At 40.1% G+C, this 15,822-nt stretch overlaps 1 protein-coding gene across 2 annotated transcripts in view; it reads left to right on the top strand.

Moving 5' to 3' along the window:
• Positions 1-2,755: 2,755 nt before the first annotated feature.
• LOC139936756 (uncharacterized) overlaps positions 2,756-15,822 on the top strand; it is a 52,098-nt gene continuing 39,031 nt past the window's right edge. Inside the window, exons 1-2 of one of the 2 annotated variants that reach the window (XM_071931669.1) lie at positions 2,756-3,276; positions 6,825-8,228. In XM_071931669.1, coding sequence (XP_071787770.1) covers positions 6,873-8,228 — 1,356 coding nt within the window. In that variant the 5' untranslated portion in view covers positions 2,756-3,276; positions 6,825-6,872. The remainder of the gene's footprint in view (positions 3,277-6,824; positions 8,229-15,822) is intronic. The other variant, XM_071931668.1, reaches the window with a different exon arrangement.

The following is a 15,822-nucleotide window of genomic DNA, read 5'->3' as shown; positions in this document are numbered from 1 at the left end:
CACAAGAAAATTATGCTTTCCAGTATAAGGTTACCAGCTAAACTACCATGTCACATGCACACAAAAAAGAAGAGATATTCCACGATGTATTGGTTTTTTTTTTTAACAGAGTACCACATTGGAAGTAAGCGTTTTAGGCTTTAGTATTCTCCGAATTCCACTGTCTTTTATGATTCTTGTATGTATTTTACTTGTTTTTGTCCACAAGTATTATGTGGAGATTGTCTAATAAACACAAACATTAACAAGCAAACAAATAACGTCCACTTGTTGGTTTTAGTACTAGGAGCGGATGGCAAAATTTTGTTTAAAAGTCGACTTCGTTTTGGTTTTTTTTTTTTTTTTTGCAAAGTCGTCTTTGGCGACATAAATATTGACTTCGTAGAGTTGTGCAAGTCGTCTGCGCAAAACATGTCGACTTCTCAGTTGAGTTAGGCATTGCACTTGGCCCAATGTCATGAAGCTTTTAAGCAGAAAATACTGCTGAACAAATTGTTTTGCTTAGTGGGGCACCAGCCACAACAATGCCAACTAAATGTATTTTGGGCTGGTAACATGATTCTGCTAAGCAATGCTATTCGGATTTGTTTTCTGCTTACATGCTTTACATGCTTTATGAAAGCAGGCCCTGATCTGGTGAGGTGGTTTGGAACCACTGAGGCTCCGTAGAGATGTAGGTTAAGACTGCTTTATGGCTGGAATCCTTTTTTTAAAGATTATAAAAAGAAAAATACATTTTTTGTCTGAAACCATGGTTACCATTGTATAAATTCCCTGCACCCAAGGTCAATCGTTAAGTATGTTATACGCTTGGTTATAATACAAAGGAGCAGCAATCGATGGCTTTGTATGTAGGAACAACACAGAATTGGTAAGACAAAAAAAATTGTTAAAATCATATAGGTTTACATAAAAAATTACACGGTCTAATGATGGTGAAAGCATTCTGTAGAAAGCATTCTTTGAGAAATTATGTCTGTCTGAAATGTCATATTTGACGAGAAATAAATAAAACTAATTTCCCGTTTGGAGTTTATCGCTCATTTAACGTTTTATTTTATTTATTTTTATTTAAATTGATGTCATGCAAAATGTGTAATCGGCTTTCACTATTTTCTCGTGACCCAGACGGCCGTTAGATCTAAGACTTGTACATGTTCGTCAGTTTATGCATATGTTGGATTACACTGCCAGTAGCAGTGTTCCTTCGATGGTGGCAGGGGTTTTACACAGAGTCGGAAGTTCGTTTCATATTTCCAAGGTTCCAGAGTAAAGAAAAGGAATCCCACAGTAAAACGATGCAACGTCCCCCTTTTTTTAAATGCAGTGGACACTATTGGTAATTAATCAAAATAGTTATTATCATAAAACCTCAGTTGGTAGTGAGTAATGGGTAGAGGTTGATAGTATAAAACATTGTGAAAAACGGCTCCCTCTGAAGTGACGCAGTTTTCGAGAAAGAAGTAATTTTCCATGAATTTGATTTCGAGGCCTCGGATTTAGAATTTGAAGTCTCGAAATCAAGCATCTGAAAGTACACAACTTCGTGTGACAATGGTGTTTTTTCTTTCATAGTTATCTCGCTACCATGACAACCAATTGAGCTAAAATTTTCACAAGTTTGTTGTTTTATGCATAAGTTGAGCTACACCAAGCGAGAAGACGCGTCTTTGACAATAGTGTCTAGTATATTTAAACGAAAGAACCATTGTCGTATCATATAGGACAGTAAACTAAGATTTAAAAATAGCTTTTCTCCAAAAATATTAACCCCCCCCCCCCTTCGAAAACGAGGACAGTGTTTTCTAAGCCTCATGCCGAACAAAGGCCCATAATGATGATTGGCGATCTCCCTACGCTTAAAAAAAATACCTATAACTCACTTGCCATTAATGGCCCATTAAATTACCAGCCAACGACCGTTATTATCAGTCACCTACTATCAAATTTTAATCACCACTATCGGGGAAAACATATAATTGAGCTTCTTTTTATTCAGAAATGTCCGCTCAGCCATTTCGACTTCGACTTCGTGGCCACACTTCAAGGTTTCCTACGCAACCCTTAAAGGCATTGGACACTATTTGTAATTACTAAAAATAGTTGTTGTCATACAAACTTGCTTGGCAACAGCCAGGGAGAGATGGTGATAGAACAACACATTGTGAAGACGGCTCACTTTGAAGTAACGTAGTTTTTGAGAAAGAGGTAAATTCACACTCAATTAATAAAACACTTCAGGCCTAAAGCTTTGTATTTAGTTAGACATCTGAAAGCACTCAAATTTGTGCAACAAAGGCGTCTCTTCTTTCATTATTCTCTTGCAATTCCGATGACCAATTGAGTCCAAATTTTCACAGAAAATGCATATTTATGCATATTTATGTTGGAAAACACCAAGTGAGAATACTGGTCTTTGACCAAAGGTGTCCAGTGCCTTTAAGCTAAATGAGGTCACCCTTTCGCGTATAAGTATTTACGACTGTTCATTTTGTGAGTTTGCTAAAGTTTGCTCACATTTTTCAGGGCTGGGATTCCTTTGTAGAATTTGAATGAATTGCAATTTGGGGACAAAAGGTTTTGGTATCTCGGCTCTTTTGTATGGGTCGCAATGTTGACATAACCATTAGGGTGCAATGCATTATAGGATTGCATGCCTTTGAAATCTCCCCGTTATAGTTTATATTTATTGGAGCTATGTGACATCATTCTCGACTTCTGACATAATGGCTGTATTTCATTTTTTTGAATCATCGTTTGAATAGTTTTTACGAGTTTTGTGATCTAGTTCATGTTGTTTCAATCAAAGAGTATAAAGACAAGTCGGTTGGCTGGTCTGGTGTTTAGTGCTTGGTGGTACTGCAAAGGTGGGAACCAATTCGTGAGATTGGTGTTCGTGTGCCATTTTGTTTGCGAATCAACAAGAAGCAGTCGTCGATCTGTGTAATAGTAATGTTTATTGAGCCTCCAATCCACATGGATGTTGCTGTTCATTTAAACATCCCCCATGATTTCAAAAGTTAACAACTTTAACGTACTGATGTCCAGCGTGGAATTCGAACACACCACCGCCGAGGAATCGCTCCTAAGCGCCCGTTGATGGATCAACTCCAAGGAGGGGCGTCCGGTGCCGCTACATTTAGTGAAAGGGTCGAGATAGTTTAACGTGTTGCCAAACCTTGTTAACCCATAATCGACAAATGTCTCCTCTCCGATTTCTATTACTGAAATCGCTGCATTTACTCTAAGTTATAGAGAGATTCTACCCCAACTGAGGTAATTAATCATCTTTTGTTTAAATGATATCAAATCGTTTACATAAAAAGTCTGTACGCATTTCAGGCGAACGCTTTTAGCATCTTCATATAATCGTATTTATTGTATTCCCCTCATATATTTCCCATTGCGCTCGTCATACAAAGTGCCTCTTCTCGAAAAATCAAAACGCAGAATATTCGTATTGGGCACCGTTCCTGAGCTATAGAATGATGTTAGAAAAATGGCAACTCAAAATGTGGCTGTTGGTGAAAACGCAAACCGGTAAGCCCCCAATCATTTTAATTTTTTTTTTAAATTGTTGTGCTAGTTTGTGTTACTAAGACACGGAACTTGTGGTTGCTTGAAACTTGGGGAATGTGGTTGCCAATGATAACATTAACAGTGTTTAAAAACACCGATTTGTCCCCCAAAACATGTCGTGCCTTTAAATCCACATGTACCCAGTTTCCTACAATATAATACGTATCCACCACTCCCATCTCTTAATGATCGCAAAAGCAAAGTAAGGCTATTACTCTGCCCTTGGGTGAAAGAAATAGATTGCCAACAAAATATGGGTCATTGTTACTGGGGGCGTGACATGATGGTAGCCCTAAATGTACATGATCATAAAAATTGAATGCGAATGGTCGCTAAATTCACAGTTTAGCACCAAATCACAACGGTATCTGTAATAGGAGAAGGCCTGTATATAATGTTCACGGTTTGTGCCCCAAAATCGTCATTATTTACGTAGACGAATGCGATAGTTAAGCAACATCGTTTGTACATGGCTGACGAATGTGAGATTATGCAAGGATCCCCACAATGATCAATGTATTGGTTTTAATTTATTCCTGCAACACACAATGAAAGCTTTACTTTAACAAATATAACACAATAGCCATTTAAATTACAAATTTCTGGTCAAATAGGCTAAAATTCGGTCCCTTGTCTTAAAATAAAAACAAAATTCTCTCTCCAAAACAGGGGGTCATTTTAAATTACGCTTTATCTGCCACACATTCCAGCCATGAATAACACACTTTTATTGAGGGAGGCCATAATTCTTTAAATTAATCGACGAAAAAATTAATTTCAGTTCATCTACACCATCCTTTAATTTTAACTAGCTCTCATCGAGCCAGGATGCAGCGCGTTTCCTCCAGCCTACCCGTTCAATACTGGCCGCTCAAGGGTAAATAAATCGCCGGGAAATGACATTGACCCTGACGATTTCACGGAGCTAGTCTATCCCGTGTTTTTTTCTTTTTTTCGTGGGTATTTTTCGTGTTTCCACGCGCAACCTTTTTAGTGAAAGTTGAGAGACCATGTTATTGTTAAGAGGGACATTGAACGTTCCGGGAAGCTTTCTGACAGGCAAAAAAACTGCACTGGTCATTCTAGAAAATTGTATATTTTGTGTCATAATGACAACATGAGTTTCATTCAAGAGTAGAACGTGTGTTGTCTTACGACTAGCCTTCTGGCATGCCCTTGCCGATAGCGCCATAATGACGTTCATTACGACAATTTTGGTTCATCAAAATGTTTTTTTTTTTTTTTGCACGCCAAGCCAGTGGCCTTAGAAACGTGTTGCTGTTCAGAATTGATGACAACCAAAACATGAATAAAATACAATGTAGCAATGATTTATGTTAAGATGGTGGTTTGTGTGAACTCCAACTGAAACCACCAGACAAATAAAACTGCACTTTAAAGGCACTGCACACGTTTGGTAATTGTCAAATACCAGTGTTCTCACTTGGTGTATTCCACCATAAGCATAAAATAACAAGCCTGTGAAAAATTGGGCTCAATTGGTCATCGAAAGTGCAAGAAAATGATGAAACAAAAAGACCGCGGTGGACGAATTTTTGTGCTTTCAGATAGGAACAAAAGACTTCTAGCTAGAAGTCTTTTAATATTTTAGTGACAAATTACCTCTTTCTTAAACACTACATTACTTCAGAGGGAGTCGTTTGCCACAATGTTTTATACTATTTACAGCTCTCCAATGGTTGTTACCAAGTCAATTTTTAAGTTAATATTTGTTTTGAGTAATTACTAAACGTGTACCTTCCCTTTAAAGGCACCCTTTTGAATTTAATTGGATAACATTGATTGTCAGTTTCTAAACGGATAGGGAGTTGAAAAAAGTCCCCACGTAAATATCGCCATCTGAAAAGGTGTCACTTTCGAGTCTCTTTGTGTTTAAACGTATCTGTGTAGACAATACTAATTGCTTTTTTGATGTCATGACAATCCTGACAACTCAAATATACGATGAATCTAAGTGCTCCGTAAAATGAATCCCCATTTCTGTCTTGTTATTATAGGATAGGCTATATATCAGTTATCATTAAAACTGATTGACAAGGGAGTAGGAAAAGTACCTACAGAAAGATAGCCACTTGAAACTGTGTCGCCTTCGTGTCAGTTTGTATTTTATAGAACGGATATGTATATATACAAAACGGACAGGCTGATATTTACACCAGGCTTGACGCAAGCTGTAGAAAAAATTGTTTTATTTTTGTTTATAACCTCAAGAAAAAATGTATTGTTGCTTAAAGGGAAGGTACACGTTTGGTAATTACTCAAAACAAATATTTAACTTAAAAACTGACTCGGTAACAAGCATTGGAGAGCTGCTGATAGTATAAAACATTGTGAGAAACAGCTCCCTCTGAAGTAGCATAGATTTTGAGAAAGAGGTAATTTCTCACTAAAAAAATAAAAGACTTCTATAGCAAGAAGTATTTTATTCCTATCTGAAAGCACACAAATTCGTCCAACATGGGTGTTTTTTCTTGCATCATTTTCTCCCAACTCCGATGACCAATTGAGCTCAAATTTTCACAGGTTTGTTATTTTATGCGTATGTTGAGATACATCAAGTGTGGAGACTGGTCTTTGACAGTTACCAATAGTGTACCTTCCCTTTAAAAGACAATTCGATATTAAAAATAAATAGTTAATTAACAATGAGGCTTTTGCTAACACACCACCATGATGTAAACTGATTTTTTTATATAATATCGTTGTAACCCTTCCTAGAGTACAAATGGGGTATGTTCGATTTTGGAACAAAACAAGAAGTCAAATCAGTATCAATATTGAGTATAACTTATCAACGACGCGAGCTTGTGATGACAACGGAACTTGTACTTTTTTTGTACTTAATTTTGAAAAAAAATATCGAACTGAATGGACTAGATTAGTGTGGATAAAGCCTTCACCAAAGACAACTTTGAAATCAGTGTAGAAGTACAGGTGACATTAATATTGGTTTATTTATCAACTGAATAAATCAAATTTTGTGGCAAGTTAATACAGTTTTGAACAAATACTATTTGATTGAATGGAATGAGGTCAGTTTCTGCAAGCAGTGCGTGGTTTAGCTCACTTTATGGGATTCGAGAACACAATTGTACGTAAAGCAGTTTGTATACCCTATAGTGTTGTATTTGCTGGTTGCTTTATTTTCTTGGCACAACCCTACCAACCCCACGTTTTCATTTTTCACCTGTTGTGTGAATAATTTCGCAATCACTCTATTTCAGATACCAAAAGAGTTTCAATTTGAAAGACTCCAGTGTAGCGTGTCGGTTATGGATGCACGACGCGATTCTGTTGGACCCGCCTCGGGCGGCCGAGCTCCACGGTTGTGCAACGGTCCAGAGCGGGCACCAATCGGCCAACAAATTCAAGACAAACCGAGCACAGATTTGACGTACAATATGTGGGACGTACCTATACGCCAAACCGTGTCATCACCACGCACATCGAAGCCTGTAGTTGCTAGGGATCAGACTAGGCGAGGACTGGACAATACGATCAATAACACAGATAGAGATGTTGTACTTATCATCAATAATCCACCCATTGGTCCACATTGGAATAATAAGCAAGATATTCAACGGCTTTCAGGTGTTGACACGCACGGGGCACAACACCAGTATTTGAAAACTAATCCCATTGGAAAGAGTTCAGAAATTACACCTTATTTTGAACCGGTTGTTGGCAAGAACCGATCTGACTCGGTTTCGCCTTCAGAGAGGGACTTCCGGAGAAATCGTGGACAGTCGTTTGGTGACGAGTCGCGGGGTGGGTATCGGTTCCTTAAAACCCCCGAACCGCCAAAGGCCGGAAGACGAAGGGGAAGTTTGGAGGCAGAGTCCCCATCATCAAGAGACAGACATAGGGTCAAGAGTCTTGAAGGCTCTTCTTTGGTGAATCGTGTGGAAGCAGAGGATGACTGGAATAAGACTTCTGGCACCAGGGGACGTAGTCACTCGGATGTGAGATATGATGCATTGCCTTTACTCGACAGCGGGGAACTAGATCTCAAATCGTTCCGGCTTGGTCGCTCACATAGCACCCCATCAGATTCTGCGCTCCTGAAAGACAAACCGAAACACGAACAACCCAAACGGTTTACTAACACCACATCTTTACCGAGGAGATTTTCCAAATCAAGAGAGAAACTTTACCCCCTTGAAGAAGAACAAATATTTGAAACACCCTCTGCACTAAACAAATACCCACTGCACAAAGAGATCGAATCTGCCGAGAAGCAACAGCCACACACCCTTGGGGTACGGAAGGACCACTTTAAGGACCAGTGCCAAGGCGACGAGACACACCGTGTCCAGCCTCCAACAAGCCCCAGCAGGCATCAGCGCCGTAACGCCGTAGTGGACATCATGGACAACTTGGCGGAGAGGAACCATTCCGAGACGCTCCGTGCTGAGCGGAACGCGGCAGCGATCGTCGTACCGGACGAACTCGTCCGTCCACGGCGGGACTCTGGCTCCCTAAACCCCACAATGAACCCCACCATGCTCCGGTTCAGATTGATCAGGGACGCTGTGATACCAAAGAGGAGGAGGGCGTACTCGGACGTGGGGAAGTTGTCGAGGAAATTGTCGATCACATCTCAGCAGCGACTGAATCGACATCAAGTGGTAAGATAAGATAAGACAAGAAAGGACAAGACAAGACAAGACAAGACAAGCCAATTAAGACAAGAGAAGACAAGATAAGGCAGGATAAGACAAGACAAGACAGCAAGACAAGACAAGACAAGACAAGACAAGACAATACAAGACAAGCAGGACAAGGCAGCAGGACAAGACAATGCAGCAAGGCAAGACAAGACAATACAATACACAAGACAGCAAGACAGGACAAAACAGGACAGCAAAGCAAGACAAGAAACGACGAGTCAAAACAGAACAACAAGGCAAGACAAGAGAAAGCCAAAACACAAAACAAGCCAATAAGACAAGACAATACAAGACAGCAAGACAAGACAATACAGGACAACAAGCCAAGACAATACACAATACAAGCCAGCAAGACAAGACAAGACAAGACAAGACAAATAAAGACAGCAAGACAAGGCAATATAGGACAAGACAAGAGAAGACAAGACAGCAAGACAAGACAATACAGGACAACAAGCCAAGACAAGACAAGACAAGGCAAGACAAGACAAGACAGCAAGACAAGACAATACCGGACACGCCAAGACAAGACAAAACAAAACAAGACAGCAAGAAAAGACAATACAGGACAACAATACAACAGACAAGACAATACAATACACAATACAGCAAGACAAGACAATGCAGGACAATAATCCAAGACAAGACAAGACAAGACAAAACAAGACAATATAAGATCAAATAAGATAAGACAATATCAGACAAGATTATATAAGAACTTTATTACCCTGGCCTTGATTCAAACAGTACAGACGAAAACACTACAAATTAAACAATTAACAGAAATATTCATTTAAAAAACATTTGTTTGTTCTACTTAATCAATCTGACTGTTTATCTGTCATCATTGCAAGTAAGTGTTCATCTTTTTTTCATGCGATGTTTTGCAGATCTTAACAACAATATCATAAAAATAATGTGAACTCTAGATTCTGAACCCTTTCGTCTTTGCTGATGTTTCGTGTTAACCAACTTCTTGCTGTTTTTATGTCATTAATGTTTGTTTGTTCCTGGCAGTTATATTTAGACAGTTGCAAACTGCCTTTAAAAACCTTGTCCTTCGTGTGTGTTGCTTTGCCGCCGCCCCCCCCCCCCCCCCTTAATGATCTGGTAAGCCCGCTTCATACTTCGTGCGAATGCGAAATGATGCGACTTATTTGTAGCGAATTTTGTGAAGCGTTCGTATGAACCATACTTCATTTGCTAACCATTGTTCAGCGAATAGTGACCTCTCGTTTGATGCCCTTTCACGCTTAATTTTGTACGTTAAATTATTTGTCTACAGTTAGACCTTTTTAAAATGTATTTAGATATAAATAAATCGACTGTTCGAAGAGGGCACTTTGCCTTAAACATCTTTGTACCCATGGGTGGATTTCACAAAGGTAGTCATAACTTAGGACTAGTCCTAGGCAATGCTAAGAGATAGGACTGGTCCTAAGTTAGGATGAGTTACTGGTCCTAACTTAGGACTGGTCCTATCTCTTAGCATTACCTAGGACTAGTCCAAAGTTAGGACTACCTTTGTGAAATCCACCCCTGGACACTTCGTACCTTCTTACAAGACACAATGGGCAAGTTCGAGTAAAGCACTAAGTCGACCACTGGTTGATTTGTCCTGGTACCCAAGATGTATTGAGTTTATATGTAACCGTGGAACATTGACCGAAGGTCGACTATAGTACCCCAGTCGAACTTGCTCTATAACTTGTACATTTTTTGTACCACACTATTTTGGCATTATTTCAATGTTTCATCGATGTGACCATAGTTTACTTTGCCAGTTATTTCAACTTATCGACAAGTGAAAGGTATTGATTTATTTGTTGTGTAAACATTTGGACTAGCTTACTTGTAATAAAAGACTTGAAAAAAAACATGTACGAAAAGCTCGTCTCATTACCCTGAGCGTGAGTACTCGTCAAAAGTAAAATTATTTCTCGAGAATGTTGAACCCTTTGAAAAAGTTGGCATCCATTCAAAAAAGGAGCCAGGGCAACCAGCGACGCACGTTTCGTATAGTTGTGTGTTGAATGACTATGTGTGCATATCATTTGAAACTTGCATATCCTAATGCTTTAAAATGAATTCTACCTTTGAAAACACCATGTCCAAACTGCCGTAACTTTGAATTGATCAAATGTTGCTTTTGTGATTAATGTTAATTGTGAACCAAATGAATAAGTACTGTTACAATCACAACTGACACGCAAAGCTTGCCGAGTCATCATATCCAGTCAGTGTACTTTTGATATGGTTTCAAAGCATAATAGCTATCATGTTCCAAAGTCAGTGAGAGCTGAATATTGCGAGTCTAATACGGAGGCTTTGAAGGGCCACACACAAAAAACGAAGTGCCGTGCTCTCGAAACATAAGCTCCAAAAGAAGGTCAAATGAGCACAAAACATCTGCACCATCGACCATAGGTTGCCTAGCGGCTGTCCGACTTCGTTCATTCAATAACGCAATGTGAGACATTTGCTGGTCAAGTGATGTTTAGTGGGTGGGGGGGGGGGGTTCAAACCCCTCTCGAGCTACCTGTGGATAATTTTCCTTGGATCTCGGGAAAGCACTTGTATAAATCTCTTAGCTGCTTTATCAAGTGTGACCCGAGAAAGTTTTGTTACCAGGAAGAGTTATAATTATAATAAATATGCATTTTCAGCGAACCGGCCGTTTCCACCATCGCCCCAAGATTGCCAAAATGGTCTTTGGAAACTGGATACAAGCGGGAAAAATTGAAAAAAAAATTGGTATGTGTGCTGTTCATTGTTAATGATTATTCAACCAATAAAAAAACCCTGTAATTTGCGATACTATTTTGCATAAGTCAATGGAAAGCAAACTTGTTAGTCTTGTACATTCATGTTTCGCCAGGGTACTGGGTAGGGGTCCGGTACTTATATTGACAAGCATGCACGTTCCATGGACTTGCTATAGTAGGCAAGTCACTGTACTTGTCACATTGGAAATTTCTCCATTCTGTTTCCTGATTGCCACGTATTTTCAAGAAGTATATAAAAACAGAGACAGGTTTTGAGATGTGCCATCTTTCTTCATAATAAAACCTGATAAAAATTGGAGTGCCCAGTCTTTGAGGAGCAGTGATGCCTTGAAGACCCTCTAATGACAGCAACAGGAAGGCTGTGAGATGCGCCCAATCCTGGACAAACATTTGAAGAGTAGATGATGGACTCGAAAAGAAGCACACCAATCCTTAGAGATCTGTGAATAACAAATATCCAAAAAACACACTTTTAAGGGAATCCTTTCTCAAACTAGTTTATACTTTCAACAGCTGCAGGGCTTCTCTAACTCACCAAGTAAATTGTTATGGTCATTGATCTGTGATCCTCTTCAGGCATCGATTGGAGAATAACGGTACACTCGACGAGTCGTCTGCAAAGGAGGGTCTAAGTCTTCCAGGCACGGATAACCATTGTGATTGTCTATTTTTTGAGAGCCGACGACTATTTTCATCTTTGTCTTTTCCATTTTATGAGTCTCACCCATGGACCTACTGTTTGTAATCTGAGAGGTGCTGTATCTGTACTGAGGCCCTTTGCAAAACCACGGCTTCGGCTCCGGATTCGGTTTAAGGCTAGCTTGGCACCGCGGCTGTTAAGGCAACTGTGCGTGCTTTGTGGACGTGCTCAGTCAGGGTTTCAGATGAGAGGACGGAGCCTGAAGCCGAATCCAGAGCCGAAACCGTGGTTTCGTAAAGGGCCCAAGTTTCGGCTAGCGGTAACACCGCATGATAAAATCTATATTTGATTGTTCTTGTAAGAACTAAGTGTTTTATCTGATGCATGCTCCTATAGCTCCATGGTAGGAGACGAGAGAATATCGAGCTCAGATAAGAACTGATGTTTATTTACTGACGCTGGGTAGATTGGGAACACAATGAGCTTACACTATTAATAATACTTAAATGGGATTTGAGGGCGTTGCTTGGTGAGGTATCAATATACATATATATTGGTTTGTGGTAACACCATGTGTGTATGTACTTGCTACAGGTAGATTATGTTCTTTTGAGAACTTGTCTTGCTTTATAATACACCGCGAAGTAGACTTCTCTACTACCCGGGGATAGATTTTCGGAGTTGTCGGGAGACTTCTCAGTTCTAGAAAGAACTGCCCTGGTTTTAACTGTTACCTGGACGGAAGGTATGTTCTTTTGAGAATTTGCCATGCTTCATATTCAACTATACCGAGTAGTACTCATTTTGATTCCGGGAGACTTTTCTATCTACCATGCAGAGTTGATTCTCTGAATTCGGAAGACTTCTCAGTTCTGAAAAGAACTGTCCTGCTTCTTAACTACTGCCTGGACGGAATTATAGGAAATCGGCCGGAACAACTACTTTCGCTTTTTAGAGGATCAAGGGGACTTCTGTTAATAAACTTCACTACCGCAAGGCGCTGAGTGAGTTCTTAATTGTTCGGTCTCGACGTTTCGACTAGCTTGCTCTAGTCATCGTCAGGTGTCTGGTTGTGACTTGAAACCGTCCAGTTGGCTTTTGTATCTTTACTGTTGCGGAGTTAGATGATGTTGTAAACTGGCTGAAAAGTTTTCGATAAAACTGCCTTTTTAGTTTTCAATCCAGGTTTGAGTTGGTCTTTGGATAGGTTTTGTTGTGTGTGTGTTACTGAAGGCCTTGCCCGTCGTGTCCGGCTCTAATGTCTACGCTAAGCAGTTCGTTTCTATCCATGGAAGGTTTCTTTACAGACACTAAACACCTTTGGTAGTTGTTAAAGACCAGTATTCTCACTTGGTAATTACCTGTTTCTCTCAGCAACTGCGTTACTTCAGATGGAGCCGTTTCTCACAATGTTTTGTATAACCAACAACTATCCATATCGTCAGACCAAAGTAAGTTTTTATACTAACAATCATTCTAAGTAAATTACCAATAGTGTCCAGTGCCTTTGAGTTACTGATTCCAAGTTCAAACAGCGTGACGACCAAGGTTCACCTGGCCGTGAACGTACGCTCGTTCACGGTGGAGGCTGCTGCACGGGAGAGACACGATCGGATTGCTACCGAGGTTGGTAGCAATTAACATTGGAATCAAACCCGGCAAATATACCGCGCCCCCTGAGTGAAATTGATCTCCGTGGTTAATTGTTCTCCACATGAAACTAATGCTAAGGTTATGTCTATGTGTTAGGATCAACTTTCAGTGTGTGTTCTATAACAGTTGACACCAGTCTGGTCTTGTATGGCTAAACTGTGTACATTTCTTGGGTATAGGCATAGGTCCTTTGCACAATTTAACCAGACCGTTGTGACTAGTATCCAAGTCTGCATGTTGTTGAACTTTGAGGTTTGTCGACACTAGAGTCAAGTTGGGCACACTGTAGTAACGAATAAGTATCTTTCAACAAGCAGTCGATTGGAACGGTGGTAATTGACTTGCTTTTAGAGTTATCAACATGTTATACACAACAGGAGTAAAATAATTGGCAGCTAATCACACGACGTATAACTCTGTTGATCTTTGAGAATTTTAGCACTTCATACATAGGATTTGAAACTTGGCATGGTGGAGAGTATAATTATAAGAGCAGTTTGCGGTATTACCATTTGAATATCTCTTTTTGAGTAGAGTTGGTTCTGGAGAGAACAACAGTGGTTGTTAAGGAATCAACGTTTCGATCAGTATGTTCTGATCATCTTCAGGAGAATGATGGACTCTTGTGCTGGATGCAGACTTGGTACTTTGTGTTGTGATTGTGCCTCATAGTGTTTCAGGGAAATTGAAACAAAGTGTAAACATTTTAACAGCAAATAAATAAAGCACACTTTGGTTGAGTAGCTACAGGCGAGGGACAACCGCAATAGTTGGGTTTGAACTCTACTGATAAAAAAGTTGACCCTTCTCTGAAAAGCTGACCTTGTGATGGTGCTTTATGGCCTACGCCATGCTGACGGTCAAATGAAATCATAAGAATGGAACAACCACACCAAGGAATTTTGTAAATACAGCGTGACGTGGATGAACCTATAAAGGATTTTATTTGTGCTCAGTGATTCCATCAATTGAAAATGTCAAGGTTTTCGAGGCGAAGTTCGGTTGGTTTTCCCCGGACAGAACAGACCACTGAGAGGACTAAAGCCAAACGGTCGCCCGTAGGAACGTGCCAGCTCCCGGGCGTTAACTCGGACATCGCAGAAGACACTTTCACGGAGGAAGAAGAACTCCGAATGATGAACGAGTGGGAGCGAGGGACTCACCCCGCCCAGCGGAGGAACACACTCGGGCAAGACCGGCTGCCTCCTCCTCCACGGACGACGGCCGTGATGCCCGGACGGCGTGTCAGCCGTGCCGGTCTCGGGGACGTTTCGGACCGGGGGAAGTTGCCGCCCGTCGGTAGGAAGTGTCGGAGGTTTTCGCTATTCAATGATGGGAGACCGCCAGCCGATAGACCCATGGTCCGGGCCATTAAGGAGATCATCCGAAGGAAAGGCTGTGAAAAAGTAAGAAAAAGTCCAACATTATATCAACATGAAGTTAACAATATATGTTGAGGGATAGATAAAAACTTTGAAGTATTTATGTTGACCTTTTTACCTAATGACCTCAAAATTACCTTAGAATTCAAAACCATGGGATGGCATCCACTCTAACCTATAGTCTTCCTGATCCCATGAGTCTATCATGGACGCCATCCCCTAACAAACTATGCCGTCCAAAGTTTCACATTGGCTGGTCTACTGTCATAACACCGTACAATCTTAATTGTTTTATGATAAAGTTTGTCTTTGCTTTTGCCGAGGTGAAAAGGCGCTGTTCTGTGTGTGTATACATTTCAAAAGGCTGCTGAGTTATGTGTTTTTATTTTGTGAAACTAAATTATTGTTATTTTCATTTTATTTTCCTATACACTATTCTTCGTCAATTTTTGAGGAGTCCTGTCAGTCTTAGAATTGCTTTAACTGTCTATCGTCTCGCAGTACGTATAATGTTAAAGCCATTATACACTTTCGGTAAACAGTATTGTCCAAGTCCCACACTTCGTGTATCACAACTTATATATAAAATAACAATCCTGTGGAAATTTAGGCTCAATCGGACATCGGAGTCGGGAGAAAATAACGGAAAAACCCACTCCTGTTTTCGCGCGTTTCGCCGTGTCATGACATGTGTTTATAACAAATCCGTAATTCTTCTTAACGAGAATTTATATTGTTTTACCGTTTTCTCAAAAAGTAAAGCATTTCATGGACTAATATTTCAAGAGAAGTCTTTCACCATTACCTTCTGTAAACCCTGTAAATTATTTGTAAAGCATCTGAAAGCACACAACTTCGTGTGACAATGGTGTTTTTTCTTTCATTATCTTCTCGCAACTTCGACGACCAATTGAGCTCAAACTTTAACAGGTTTGTTATTTTATGTATATATATATAAAATAACAAACATATATGTTGAGATTCACCAAGTGAGAAGACTGGTCTTTGAAAATGACAAATAGTGTCCATTGTCTTTAAAGCCGCAGTGGCGTATTAAACCAAAAGGGCGGAGCGATACTCCCCAAAACCAT

Source organism: Asterias amurensis, chromosome 4 (genome assembly GCF_032118995.1).
Source record: "Asterias amurensis chromosome 4, ASM3211899v1".
In the NCBI taxonomy this organism is placed as follows: Eukaryota; Metazoa; Echinodermata; class Asteroidea; order Forcipulatida; family Asteriidae; genus Asterias; species Asterias amurensis.
Note: the sequence above shows the minus strand (reverse complement) of the source record. Positions and strands in the feature narration are given on the sequence as shown.